Source organism: Barbus barbus, assembly GCF_936440315.1.
Source record: "Barbus barbus genome assembly, chromosome: 46".
Lineage (NCBI taxonomy): Eukaryota > Metazoa > Chordata > Actinopteri > Cypriniformes > Cyprinidae > Barbus > Barbus barbus.
In genome coordinates, this window is record NC_136724.1 from 21412982 (window position 1) to 21427872 (window position 14891).

Sequence of the window (14891 nt, forward strand, 5' to 3'; positions counted from 1 at the left end):
CACTAATGAGACGTTTAATGAGCACACCTGATGCATTCCGAGTGTGGAACAGCATAATAACACAACAGAACCACTAACAATGGCGACTGTAACTAGTAATAAGTTTGATCGTATTATAATGAAAAAAAGCATCAAAAACCGCCTTCACATTAGCTACTGTAAAACCGAGTTTTCATAGATTTACACAAAAAAAAAAAAATGTCAGTCTTTACTGCAAAATTCATTACACGTTTAATTCATTGCTAATTGCCGTTTTTTGTTATTATTAGTTAAATTGGGTGAAAATCGTTTCTAACTCATTTTCATCGTTTGAAATATTTTCATCATTTAAAAAAATAAAAATGAAAGCGTAACACTGTATCTTACATTAAACTGAAAGAAAATACTTTCAGAAAATTCACTAGAAAATACTGGTTTTATTAAAAGATTAGGTCGAATTAAATACATCTCAGTCTGTGACTCACAATATGCTATATTAATAATGTCTTTGGTTATACAACTTTTAGAAGGTACAGATCTGTACCTGTTATTACTAAATAATTTTGATGAATTATGAATTACCCAAGATGGAGAATATGAATATGATCTGTAATGTGTAAATGCACATAAATTAACACATATTTGAAACTCAAAAAAGGCAATACATTTTATGTTTTAATTTGTTCATCTTCAGTTCCATATGGCCCCAAATTGAATTTTATTGTCATTTCCATACATCCTGTATAAAACTATTTCAGTATCTCCTAAGGATCTGCAAGTACAGTTTCTGAATGTTATCTTTTCTTCTTTTGTGAATTCTGTAGCACTTTCACGCCAATCCTCAGGAACATCAACAAACTGCAAGAGAGACAAAGAACAAAACAGAATTCAACAACAAAAATAATGCATCTGTCCATGTTAATGTCAATTATACCTAGGTAACATATCAATATTTAATTTTTTGCCTGTAAGTGAACATTATGGACATCCGAGAAGTCTTCATAAACCTAGAATAAATTAAAAATTCATATCTAATATATAAATAACCAATAGCTAAAATCAAATATTCCTGCCTCGCTCCTGCCATGAGTCCAGCTGGCATAATCTTCCAAGAACTCAAAAATCTCACTCCCATTAGAGCGGTCAGTGATCCAGAGGTGCCTACAAATATAAAAAATAAATCCTATTAATGTCATATATGAGATTTGTTCATTTTTGAATAAATTGTATGTGTGTGTGTGTGTATATATATATATTTAACTTTTAGAAACAGTGACTTACCCAGTGAAACCCAGATATCTTTGTCATTCTTTGACATCTGATAAGCACCAACAAATGCTGCAATGCCAAACATCAGCCCAGCAACCAGAGAGATAAAACTACCTGCAGCAGGAAGCAGGAACATGAGACATCTGACCATATTAGGAAGTTCCGGTAAAGTTCAGGTAAAGGTGCGTTAACAAAAAAATATCAGCATACGCTTTAAAGTGCATTATAGTTTCAAAGTGAGTTCTGTCTGCTGTTGACAAAAACTAAAAACACTTCAATTATACGCTCGGCTCCATCTACGCGGTTCAAATTTGCTTAAAATGTATATTTTCATTCATTTGAATCCAGGCATAGCTACTCCAAAACTAAAGCAGAATTTTTAAAGACGCATGAATGAGATCTTACCTGCTTTAGCATAACCAACAATACCTCCTATCGTTATTAGAGCCGCATAACCATAACCAAACCAGTCCACAGCCATGTCTGCACCTTTAACTAAACCTTAATAAAACAAAAACACCTGGTGGTTGCTAGAAAAAAGCTAAAATTATATCTATATTCTAACTTCCTGAAACACTCCACGCAAACAATTTTCAAAATAAAAGTCCACCTGTGCAGGTGAGATTCATAGACAAATAAAACAAATTAGTGCTGTCAAATCGATTAAACGCATCCAAAATAAAAGTTTGTTTACATAATATACGTGTGTATATATTTAAGAAATATGTAATATTTAAAATTATAATATATGTAAATATTTCCCTAATATATACATGTGTGTGTGTGTGTATTTATATATACATATAATTATAAATATACACAGTACACAAGTATTATGTAAACAAACTTTTAATTTGGATACGATTAAAAAAATTAAAAATTTAAATAATTCTTTCTTTCATTTAGCTGGAATTCAAAAGGTGTTGACATCCATACATGCACTGCAAATCACTCAGCTATATGACAGGAAAGACAGGAAATGTCAATAAGAGAACACCACCAAAGATTTCAATAAAACAGTTTATTGCACTTTTTTTTTTTTCTTCTTTTTTCCTTGTTTTGTGGAGCTGCTTTCTTCTAGAATCACCTCTTCTCCTGGAAGCCTCGCTCTTTTACCTTTGACTGGCTTCGAGGGCTCTGCAACAGCTGTTTTGAGGACATATATAGATGTTAAGTTTTTTCCTCAACAACATGGTGTCTAGAAACTATTATACACATATCATCTGTTCTCTTGCAACACTGATAAGACTGTTCACCTTCAGAAACTTAAGACATGAAATCATTTTTGTAAATGCAATGGTTCCAATAATTGTGGCAGATTTCAGAACGTAAATGTCCACTTGATCGTTCACAACTACAGCATACTGATCTCCATCTGGTCACCACAAGACGATCTCTGCATCTACAAAACATTACACACTGCTCATCTTATATGCAAGAAAAAAATTTTTTTTATTGAGCTTTGATTGAACTTTTTCAATATAATACAATAATTCTAGAAAAAAATGTATAAAAGGAAAAAAATAAATAAATACAGAATCAGAAAGTATCTGTATTATAATCTCACTTACTCTGTTTGATATTCTTGATGAAAGCTGAACGTCCTTCAATAAGATTCCATGTTCTGCAATAAGAGCAATTAACTTGTCATCATCAAAACTGTTGTTTTTGTTGAACAACAAATAAAACCAAGCCCAATGATATTTATTACTGATCAAAACACTAAACAGATTCACAATCTGACCAGAATTGTTGATCATCGGTGTACTTGCCGCAGAGTTTTGTCTGTTCTGACTGAGAGAGCGAGTTTTCCAGAAGGGTGTACGGACAGTGATGTAACATGACCCCTAAACAAATAAAACCCAAACTAATAAACACTTGTGGTCAGTATGATTTTTTAAAGTTAAAATAAAAATACAGTAATATTGTGAAATAATATTACAATCCAAAAGAACTGTTTTGTATTTGAATATATTTTCAAATGTAATTTATTCCTGTGATCAAAGCTGGATTTTCAGTCTTCAGTGTCACGATCCTTCAGAAATCATACTAATATGCTGATTTGCTGCTTAAGAAACATTTATTCTTATTATAAATGTTAAAAACCATAATTTTTTCAGCATTCTTTGATGTATAAAATGTCCAAAGTAACAGCATTTGTTGGAAACGGAATTCCTGTGTAACATTATAAATGTCTTTGCTGTCACTTTTGATCAATTTAATACATCCTCCTTAAATAAAACCACTAATTTATATCAAAAACTTTTGGATAGTAACATATTTTGTGTGTATTTCAGATAACGTACTTATGAGCTTTGATGGATTTGAAACATTCCCAGTTTTTGGTGCTCCACACACAGATGAGCCCGTCTTGTCCTCCGCTGAGTAAATGGGACGTGCCGTAAAACTCCAGACATGCCGAGAAGGTGAGCTCTCAATTTATATGCTTTATGACACAGTATATGAAACAACACATGAAGCTGAAATGCCAGTGATGCAGAATCGTTGAAGCCAGACTCTCTTTAGGTCCAATCAAACTAAACCATGTCCTCACCATCATGATGCAACAAAGCCCCATGTTCAGTTTTCTTGCTCACATCATAGAGCTGAATGGTTTCATCTTTGCTTCCAGTGGCGATGAACTGATCACTGGATGAAGATGCTGTGTGTGCATGATGGCTAAAGTTGGCCTCGATTCCTAAAATAGACACGAAAATCTTTTAAAATTAAGATTATATTTCAAGTAAAGTCTAAATTATTATTAGAGTAAGTTATTATAACAATAACAGCCGTTTGTAAAATTATGAAAGTTTAAAGATGGACTAATAACAAAATTGTAATGCAAATGCAGACTGAAACCAACAGACACAGCATTTAATATTCACTATGAAAACAAAGTAAGATTCTATCATTAACAGAATACAAGTTTTGAAAAATGATAATTCCCTTGTCACCAGGGCACAGTCGATATCCAAACACTATCTGCTCATAACAGCCAGTGACCAACTCAACTTGATCCCCCATGATGACTATAAAACACGTGTTCCACAGCCTTTAGGAGACAGATGACGCGCTGTCCCTCATTAATATGTAATTATGTTAATACATCTGTTATACCGTATATATTACAAAAAGACTAACACCTTTTTAACGTAAACTACTTTTTCTCATGTCCACAACAACGTGTAGAGACATGTGTGAACGCCCACCGGAAGCGCGATATTGCATAATAAGAGTTCCTATCATAATAAAAGTCTGAGGTCCAAAAAAAAAGTTAGAAAACCAGGAAAGCGCTTTGTACATGAATCTTCAGCACATTTGAGAGCTTGTGCATTATGTCAAAGATGAAAACAACAACATATGTAGATACATAATTCCACTTTTTAAATTCAAAAAGTGTTAAAAAAAAAAATTGTATGAGTAACAAATGTAAGCTGTTCTTTTTCACTGTTTGTAAAGAATGATCAAATAACCCTATTTATAAATTATGTAAATCCCTAATAGATCAAATCAACTCAATCATCTGGCTTCTATCATTTTTAGCTTCAGAGAACCAAACTGTATTATTTTATAAAAGAACAATTCTGGAGTGATTTTAAGCCTTTGTCCTGCTAGTGAAGATTAAGAAAGATCCACCTGTAGTCATTGCCATGAGTAAATTAATATAATTCAATCAAAATACATATACATAAAATCATTCTAAAAAATATTAAAATGAGATGGAATACTATGACCGGGCAAACAATCTGAATTATTACACTTGTGTTTTAAAAACAAATGAATCATATTCATTCTGCACAGTGTTGTGCAAAACCAGTGACTTCTTTGAAATCATCTGCCGTCTATCAATGTCATGCATGTAAACCTCTTTAAAATGCACATGAACACACTGAACCAGGAAAATACTCTCTCTTTGAAAATAGCTGACATGATGTAGGGGTTAAAGGGAGATTTCAATGACAAATTCATAGGATGTTTTTCAACCTGAGATTCAAAAGTCGTCGCCTCACCACCGAGGCATTGCTTACAGTAGAAAAGTTCACACGTCTTCCTATATGTTCTAGAAAGAAGTACTTACACTGATTTTGCAATTGTGCACTGACTACATGGCTTCCACTAAACGGTGAGTCCTAAAATAGGCTGCAACCTAAACCTGAGAGAACAGTTTAGATGTCTTTCACTGAACAATGCATCAGGCATCAGCTACTCTGCAGGCTTATGTAAATACGTCAAACTGGCCGTGAGGGTTAGATATCAGTGTCTAACTTAGCATCCTATACCTCCTGTGCCAATGTTTACCAATTCAAACCAAGACTCTGATCAAAAAGAGCCTTTAAAACATCCTAAGGTTGGTTTCTGTTCTCTCATTTCATTTTTGCACTGTTTGGCATGGTGAAAAAGTCTTTTAAGTCCAGTCCTTTTCTCCAATGTCAACATTTTAAAAATGAGCTCCATATCCACGTCCTGTCAGGTTGAGCGATTGCCGCTTACAAAGTTGTAGACCAAAAACTGAGAGGTTCCACAGTAATGCGTTGCGAAGAGTTTGCCGTCAGGCGTGGGATCGGAGAAGGCGATTTCGTCTTTACTTAGATGAGACCCATAGTTGAAGTTATTCCTGGAGAAAAAGACGAATAAACATTTAAGACTTAACTGTAAAGAAAAATGTATTTTGTTGAACACAATAAAACTGTAGAAAGATTTGTAGGAATCGTTTTTTTAAATCTCTTACGCTCACAATAACACAGAAACAAATATAGAAATAAACAGCATTAATGTGAAATATTACAATATAAATAATTTCTATTTTAATATATTTAAAAAATTGATTTATTCTTGTGATGGCAAAGCTTCTAATATGCTAATTTGGTGCTCAATAAATTTTTATTATTATTATTATCAAAGCTGAAAACACTTGTCCTGCTTCAGAACTTTTTTGTTGAATAGAAAGTTCAAAAGAACAGCATTTATTTAAAATACAATTGTCTAACATTATAAATGTCTTTGCTGTCACTTCTAATACATCCAAAATGATGAATTTCTTTAAAAAATACGTACTGCTCCCCAAATTTATTTTAATATAATTATTTTCATAAATAACTGTATTAAAACGTTACATTTGACAGTATAAACGTAGTTGTTGTGTTTTAATACATTATAACTACCAATATTTACATTATAATTAGTGCTGTCAAATGAATAACGAAAATTAATCGCATCCAAAATAAAAGTTTTTGTTTACATAATATATGTGCGTGTACTGTGTATATTTATTATATATATATATATATATATATATATAAAAAGACACACACATACAGTAAATATTTTGAAAATATTTACATGTATTTATATTCACAATTTATATTATAAATAAATATATTTAATATATAAACAACAATTTGTTTTAAATACATGCATGTGTTTGTATTTATATATACATAATAAATATACACAGTACACGGACATATATTATGGAAACAAAAACTTTTATTTTGGATGCGATTAATCGCGATTAATCATTTGAAAGCACTAATTAGAACACAATACATCTGAGGTTATAATTAGTTTTACTGTTGACACTGTAAAGCTGCTTTGACACAATCAGTATTGTATAAAGCGCTATATAAATAAAGGCAACTTGACTTACTCATAAAAAAAAAACCATTCAACCCTTTACCTGAGGCACTCGATCATGCGTGAGGCGATGCCTCTCCGTCTCATCATGCTGAACACCCAAATGCGACTGATGCCACAGAGCGCCGGCTCAGGTACGGTAGAGCAGCACCAGGCCCTCTGACGCTCGTACATGACCTTCTCTCCTTCTGAACCCTCCGGCACGGACTCCTCTATAACCCTGTATCCCTGCACACATCAGCCAAACAAAACCATCAGATGTAGAACAGACTAAGACAAACACTACATACAGACATAGCACCATACAATGACTTTAATTAGCTGTTAAAAAGCCTCTATATGGAATATGCATGTTTTTCACATTTTCTCTGCTAATTGAAAACCAGTGGAATTCTGATAAATGGGTTTAAATAATGTAAAATATTATAAAATATATTTTTTTTGAGTACGGCACTCTTGTTGGTTTCTAAAAATTATGCATGAATTTAACGAGATACAATGCAAGATATACACCAACAAACATGCTATTAAACACCTGTATGCTCAGCTGACCTCTTGTATGTGCTCGGCGATAAGACAGCCTGCGACTTTCTTATCATTTGAAATGAAGAGGAAGGTTTTGGTCTGTGATGGGACTTTGGTCTCCACTTGTTGGAAGCCCAAGTCATTGTCCACCATTTCTCTGATCTCCTCAACCTTAAATCAAACCAGACAAATATTATAAACAGATATCATATGTATCAGGAATGCTTGAAATAGACAGTTTGAGGGCTAGTGAATGGAAGGATATGAGGAAGAGACAAGTACCTTTTTAAGTGCGTACTTAGGATCATCAGGGAGAACAAGAATAATCTTGCCATCAGGATACTCTCCCAGGATTCTCTCCTTCTTCCAGCCCTGGAACAGATATAACAATAATGATTTTGAGACATGGGTATATAGTTATTTTGAGACTGTAACCCCATCCTAAAATGAAAATTAAGCAACACATAACTGTGTCTCTCAAATTTTACACTATATTCAACACACACCATATGTTTATGTGAAGACAAGTTATAATATTTTTCAACTTTACTGTAATGTTGAATGGATATATTTACTCATTTTATCCCAGAAATGAATGAAAAAACGCCACTGAATAAGTATTTATAATACACCGCCTTTATGTTGTTTCTACATCAATTTCGAGAGACACAGGTAAAAATATATTTATTATTACTAATTCCAATGTTAGGTGCAATTAATCACGCTTAATTACAGGAAACTGTCTAATGAATTAGTTTTTTAATCTTTTTATTTTTTAATTCTACATTAATAGTTATTTTTATTTATTTATTTTAAACACTGATCTTATAAGAATACACTAAAGAAACAAAACCACTCAAGGCTGTGTTAACTGCTGACTGATCTGACTGAAATAACATCTTTATGGTATGGTAGATAACTTTGAATAACATAAGTATGTGGATAGGACGCAACAGTTTCTCTCTTGACTCACCACATATCTGACAGCGCTGATGAACTGGTTGTGGAAGAGGAGGTGTTGGGATTCGTCCTCTGGGCTGGTAGGAGAGTACAGCATCCCACACACATTACACGTCACCGCACCAAACGACTTCTGACCAGCATCCTGTAAAGCACAAAAACAGCCTTCACCAAATACTAATGTCTTCTATTTTAGGTGTAACTAAAATTATTTGCAAAGTATCTGCATTTAGGTCTATAATTAAAAAAAAGCTTCAGAATGAAATACAAGGAAATTAATTAATCCAAATGGGGATGGGGATAAATTAACCTAAACAAATACGCAAAGGTTGTTAGGATATAACAAGGGATGCACCGATACCACTTTTTCCAGTACTCGCCCGATACCGATACTTTTATATTTTTTTGGTACTTGCCGATACCGATATTTTCATTGCATTTGTACTTTTTTTTATATTGGGTACAGAAACCAAAAGAGTATATATAATGTTAGTAGGTTAACTTCAATTATCAAATAGATACAGTCAAACCAAAATTTATTCAGACACCTTCAACATTTCTCACGTTATCACAGTTTATTCGCTATAGTTTAGAAAATGGTAATAAAATATGACAAGAACTCAGAGTTAAACTGTGTCAGAACAAATTTAGCTTGATAATGTCAGATGACTTTGATAGAAAGCTATGTAATGTATTACAATCAACCAAAAATTATTCATACAGCTGTTAGTATGACAATATTTACACAACTATCAATACTTTGTCGGGCCACCCCTTAATGACAGCCTGTAGTCTCCTGGGTATGCTGTCAACCAGGTTCATGCAAACCTGAACTTCAGTTTTTTTCCCAGACTCTGAATAAGTTTTGGTCCCAAATGTAACAGTTTACTTTATTTTGCTATCCTGCACCCACTAGTAAAAAATACCAAAAATTATATATGGTCTCTGAATAATTTTTGGTTTGACTGTATATCCTTTGGTTATTTTCACACTTAATTATGCCTATTAAATTGTATTTTACAAGTTTTTGTTACTTTCGCTGTTCTTTTTTTTTTTTTTTTTTTTTTACAATCTTTAATTTAATAGCATTAGAGGCTCAGTACTGTAATCACGCGTTTTTCTGTAATAATGCAGGGAAACACTCCTAAAATCTCCTAACTGTGATATTTTCAGAAATAGAAGTCGAGTTTTTTTTCATTTGAAACGTGCTGCGATTTATATTCCAAAGCCACTCATATAATGCAGAAACACTCATGAAGCAAGCAAAACATGCGTTGCACGTATTGTACTGATGCAGAATGAGAGGGACAAGTACAGTACAGCCTAGCACATTTCACACAGGCTGCTAGTTTCACTTTCGCCGGAAAGTCGTGTATGCTTAAGGTTGAAAATAAATGATGTTTATAGTGAATGCCCCTATAAATTGTCTTATATTGACGATTTAGTTTTAATCCAAATGATGCGTGCTAAGTGAGCGAACATCAATAAAGATCACACAACAGAAGTGTGCTCTCTCTCTCTCTCTCTCTCCCTCCCTCCCTCGGCGTTTGGTATCGGGGCATTTTAACGAGTACGAGTACATGAGCTCAGTATTGGGCCTGATGCATCCCTGGATATAGCTGACTTACATTGTCGGACTGTGCTGCTGTACTTGCAGGTTTGGGACTGGTTTTGTCCTCTTTCTTCTGTTCTTCTCCAGGTTCAACACTAGAATTTTCCCTGGAATGATAACAGAAAGTCTTTAAGTCATAGATGTTAAACAGCTTTTCTATAGAATAACTAATAGACTAGAGAATAGAACAGGCTCTAATGACATTAATTATTTAGAGAATATCAAGTTCAAGTACAAATTTTATTTGTACAGCACATTTACAACAGCCACCAGGCTGACCAAAGTGCTTTACAGAAAAGCAAGATTATACCACATACACAGAAAACAGACCAGACGAAATTTAATACAACCCATTCAAAAAATTAAAAATGGCCATATCACAGTAGTCAATACAGTAAGGAAAACAAATAAGTTTTTAGCAGGGACTTAAAAACAGACAGAGAAGGGGCCATTCTAATCTCTAGAGGCAGGGCATTCCAAAGTCGAGGCCCTGCCACTGCAAATGCACGCTCACCTCTACGCTTAAGCCTAACGTGAGGGACTACCAACAAAGCCTGGTCTCAGGATCGTAGGCATCTGGACGGAGTGTAGAGATGAAGGAGTTCAGAGAGGTAGACAGGGGCTAGGTTGTGTAGGGATTTATATACAAAGAGGAGAATTTTAAAGTCTATTCTCTGACAAACCGGCAACCAGTGTAAGAACTGGAATGATGTGTTCATGTTTACAACACTTCAAAAGAAGTCTGGCTGCAGCATTTTGAACAAGCTGAAGACTTAGATATACCACAATAGAAAGAATTGCAGTAATCTATCCGATCCGATAACAGAAGAGATATGTTTATCAAATTTTAAATGCTGGTCAACAAGAACTCCTAGGTTCCGAACCCGTGAGGATCTAAAAACGGATAAACTTTCTAACTCAGGGCTTGTACACTGAGAATTGTCATTGAGACCGAAAACAATTACCTCTGTCTTGTCTTCAAGAGATTTCAATAATTTCAACAACACATTATAAGCTGAAGTGTGTCATTTCTGCTCTAGCATCAACAAATGGAATTGCAAAAACAAAAATAATAAAAGAATAATGACTTTCTCAAAAAGCTGTCCTGAACAAAATGATAGCACCTCAAACTCATGGCATTGGTTGTGTCAGTGTTGCTCAAACAAATAATGCTCTGATACGCAGATCCACATCATTTACTTTTCAGGCGAATTAAGCTAAATAGCTTACTTATAGTAGCATATTAAACTGAGATATGAGAAAGCATTTTGACATAAAATTACACTTCAACATGATATTGTGCTTTTTCACAGACCTGAAAGCAAATTTTTACTTCTCAAATATTTAATGAAAGTCCTTTTAATTACCGGTCACTGTTTTCTGTTTGCGTCTTTTGATCAGGTTCTTGCTGGGGAGAGGGTTTCGGCTTATTGTCTGTGAACACATGCACCACAAGGTAGTTAAAATCATTTTTAAATAAAAAAAATAAATTAATAGATATGTATAACAAAGATAATTCCTTTAGCATGTGTTTAACACTTTAACACATTAATTATCTGGGTATGATAAGATCCACAAGTGGTGATTATGAAACTAGCATTGCAAGACAGAGAGAAGTCAGGCTTTTTGTGTTTGATTTAAAAACAGACGAAACAAATATTGTTTACCTGCAGCAGTGGAGACGCATGGCTTTCTCTCCACTGCTGGTTTGGGCTGCACTTTAGCTGATGAAGAGGACTGCTCTGGTTTGGCCTGTGAGAATGACACATTTTGTGATCAATTGTAATGGTTGTTTAGAGTGTAAACATGAAGACATTTCATAAAGATATATATATATATATATATATATATTTTTTTTTTTATTATTTTTTTTTTTATTCAAATAATATGTAGAATATATTTAAGACTATAAATTGTAAGTCTGACAGCTAACGAAAATAAATAGTACATCCTTCCTCAACAACCTGTAGAATTTGAGGTATCAAGTCATAAATGATGCGGAGCATATTATTTGCTGAGGTTTAATATTCAGGGATGAGGCTCTGTTGTAATCCCTGCTTTACAAATTACTCTGCCATTCAAAAGTTTGGAATTGTGTTTTTTTTTTTAAAGAGTCTCTTATGCTCACCAATGCTGCATTTATTTGATCAAAATACAGTAAATATTGTGAAATATTTATTTACTACTTTATATTTATAAAAATTGACAGTATAATTCATTATAGCAAATAAAAAAAAATTTGCCAATGTGTTTTAATGCATTGCACATTTTGAAAATGTCACTCCTTACTCACTGTCCTCAAACTCTTAAAACGGTTGTGTATGTGTGTCTGCATGAATGTTTCACCTCATTTTTGGGTGCTGCTGGTTTGCTCGTCTCCTCTTCAAGACCATCGAGCTCAAAGTCATCTGGTGAATACTTGCGTCTGGGAGTGTAGGGTTTATACTCCACTACTGGTTTGGGTTTGGGGCTGGTGATTCCATTAGGCATGGGTGGCGCCTGAGCCGGAAGTGCCCTCCTGGGTTCATTGGAGCCCACTTTGGGCACGCTTTCTGGCACAGGAACCTGTGCAGGGGTGGTGGCCGGGATGGGCGAGACCGATGGAGCGTCGGTCTCCTCGGAAGAACCAGCCTGACTCGCCTGATCCGACTTCAGCTTCTTAACACGGGTCCAAGTCAACTTATCCCGCTGAAGCTCCACCTGCCTGAGCTTCTGATAGCGGGAGAGTTTCTTCTTCTCCTGGGTCTTGAGCGGCAAAGACACCTGGCTGAGAAAAAAACGTTTCTTAGGCGTACCATCCTCAGGTTTGGAATCATCAGCCTCAACACTAGAAGTTTCGGGGGGAGCTGCGTTTTCAGACGCCTCTTTTTCAGTTTCGCAAACCTCCGTAGATTCACTCGCCTCCTGTTGTTGCTCAATATTTTTCTCATCTGAAGTTCCCGGAGCATCGGATGCAATATCATCCGCGATTTCTTCACAGAGAGCAAGGAGGTTGAGCTGTCGAGGTTGGGGTTTCTTAGCGGCAGCCGCCCTTTCTTCAGCTAAAGCCGCTAGACGTGCCTTCGTCCGAGCCTGTGGGTTCATTGCCTGCTTTTTAGGAAGCCCTTTCGAGGAGTTTGTCACACTTTCCTGGGGCAAAGAGGGCGAAGAAGTGACCTCCTTACACGTCACAGCTTCATCTGTTTCTTTTTTCACCATTTCCTCCTCCTCCAAATCCTCATAAGTTTCAATCTCCACCACACAATGTTCAATCTCAATATCATCATCCAGAAATGCTTCTGAATCCGGGAGAAACACTTTCACCACGTCTGTACTTTGTACAGTGTCCTGCAGGGAACACGTGTTCACGACTTCTAACTCATCCATGTCGGAAATGTCTTTACCGGCGAAGGAGTGTTTCGTGATGCTGGTTTCTTGGATGACTTTGAAAAGTGCCTCTAGAGGTGGAGGAGATTTGCTCATCACATCTACTTTTGCATCCACACTCACTGTAATTTTCTCAATAGGGTCAGTCGGAAGCTCCTTATGCTCTTCGACTTTGCTCACTCGAGGTTCGTGAAGCGACTGCAGATCGCTTATATTGGCCACGTGGATTTTGACAGGTTTGGGTAACGTTATCTCCTCACTTTGAAGGTCAAGCAATCGTCCATAATTGTGCTCTATTTGCACAGGAAACACGGTTGCGACTGTGTTAATCGTTTCTGAGATGGATGGCTTTTCTTTCTTTACTCTTGAAACATATTTCTTGTTTCCTTTCTTCAAGACAGACATATTTTGAGATTTTTTATCTCCAGTGACTTTCGGCTTCCCCTCATCTTTCCGCCGTCTTCCTCGCGTGCCCTTCTTTTGTGGCGTTTTCAAGCGAGACGACCGTCGAACAGGTTTTCCATTTTCTTCCCTCGGCTGTGCTTGATGTTTCTGCTTAGACGACTGAGTTTCCAACGCTTTGTTTTTTGGAGGTCTTCCTCTCAAAGACTTCTTGGGCATCTGAGTTTTATCTGACTCCACGAGATCCATCTTTGTTTTCTTTACTTCAGGTTCAGAAGAAGACATCTTTCTTTTCTGCCCAGGCATCCTAGGGAGAAATGACAAAGCAAGTTACATGCAAGAACAAAACTAATCATTTCTGTTTTTAAATAAATTAATATGTGATTGTGTTTGCCTCAAAACAAATCCTTGTGTAAAATCTATTTGTGAATATTACAATTAAATATAACAAATCTTGCAGAAGTAAATACTAAATACAGAAGATGAGCAGCTGTCATCCATCAGAACGGAGGCAATTTTCTGACATTTAACTTACAATAAACGCTCCTACAATCTGTAATAACAATAACAGTACTATCTATATTCGTAGTGTATTCAAATAACGCAACATAAATCATATAATCTTAATTTTTAACACACATCGACATGTCAACAGTTCAGATCAGAGTCTCTGCTTCTCCAAAGATGAGAAGTATGAAGTAAACAGGAGTCATTTGTTCTCATTTCCAGTGTATAATAACATGCTATGATTTGAACAGTATATAAAAAGCATTTAAATAAATTATATTTTTCAAGTGTCTCATCAGTCTGACGACGAGAAGAAAGTTAGCAGAGCTGGCTAACTCCGTTAGCTGTCTCCTTATAAAGCCAACGACATACACTACTATCGATTATATATTACAAGTAAGTAAATAGGATTTACATATAGCTATTATGACAGGTAGAAAAAGAAACGGCAGTAATAAAGCACAGTGCCGAACTTACCTATCTTTTCCTGTTTCTAAACAACAGCTGTTTTCCGCTAAGTTTAGCCTCACTTCCGGTGCTGAGTCTTCTTCGGCGAATATTCCATGTTACCGTGTGTTTAAACGACACCTACTGGACTAGAAGATATATAGAAATATAATTTCACTGTTTACGCTTT

General features: G+C 35.2%; 3 protein-coding genes across 4 annotated transcripts; all 3 read right to left on the bottom strand.

Annotated features, from left to right (window-relative positions):
- Positions 1 to 398: 398 nt before the first annotated feature.
- tmem14cb (transmembrane protein 14Cb) lies at positions 399 to 1832 on the bottom strand. Its single transcript, XM_079409129.1, has 4 exons — positions 1654 to 1832; positions 1261 to 1362; positions 1053 to 1140; positions 399 to 837 (listed from the first exon to the last, which is right to left on the bottom strand). The coding sequence occupies exons 1-4, from the start codon at positions 1727 to 1729 to the stop codon at positions 774 to 776; spliced, it is 330 nt and encodes a 109-aa protein (XP_079265255.1). The 5' UTR covers positions 1730 to 1832; the 3' UTR covers positions 399 to 773.
- A 425-nt stretch (positions 1833 to 2257) lies between these two features.
- On the bottom strand, positions 2258 to 4455 carry pak1ip1 (PAK1 interacting protein 1). The gene is made up of 7 exons (XM_079409128.1): positions 4203 to 4455; positions 3803 to 3946; positions 3555 to 3694; positions 3021 to 3095; positions 2820 to 2872; positions 2505 to 2650; positions 2258 to 2394 (listed from the first exon to the last, which is right to left on the bottom strand). Exons 1-3 carry the CDS (start codon positions 4270 to 4272, stop codon positions 3555 to 3557), a joined length of 354 nt encoding a protein of 117 aa, XP_079265254.1. The 5' UTR covers positions 4273 to 4455; the 3' UTR covers positions 2258 to 2394; positions 2505 to 2650; positions 2820 to 2872; positions 3021 to 3095.
- esco1 (establishment of sister chromatid cohesion N-acetyltransferase 1) lies at positions 4429 to 14806 on the bottom strand. 2 transcript variants are annotated; one of them, XM_079409115.1, is made up of 10 exons: positions 14732 to 14806; positions 12326 to 14054; positions 11647 to 11731; positions 11347 to 11413; positions 9996 to 10086; positions 8381 to 8512; positions 7690 to 7779; positions 7435 to 7578; positions 6926 to 7110; positions 4429 to 5863 (listed from the first exon to the last, which is right to left on the bottom strand). In XM_079409115.1, the coding sequence occupies exons 2-10, from the start codon at positions 14051 to 14053 to the stop codon at positions 5716 to 5718; spliced, it is 2670 nt and encodes an 889-aa protein (XP_079265241.1). In that variant the 5' UTR covers position 14054; positions 14732 to 14806; the 3' UTR covers positions 4429 to 5715. The 2 variants fall into 2 exon arrangements, 1 of the variants encoding a protein (XP_079265241.1); XR_013783820.1 differs by having other exon boundaries at positions 4897 to 5863; positions 7418 to 7578.
- Between the last annotated feature and the right edge of the window lie 85 nt (positions 14807 to 14891).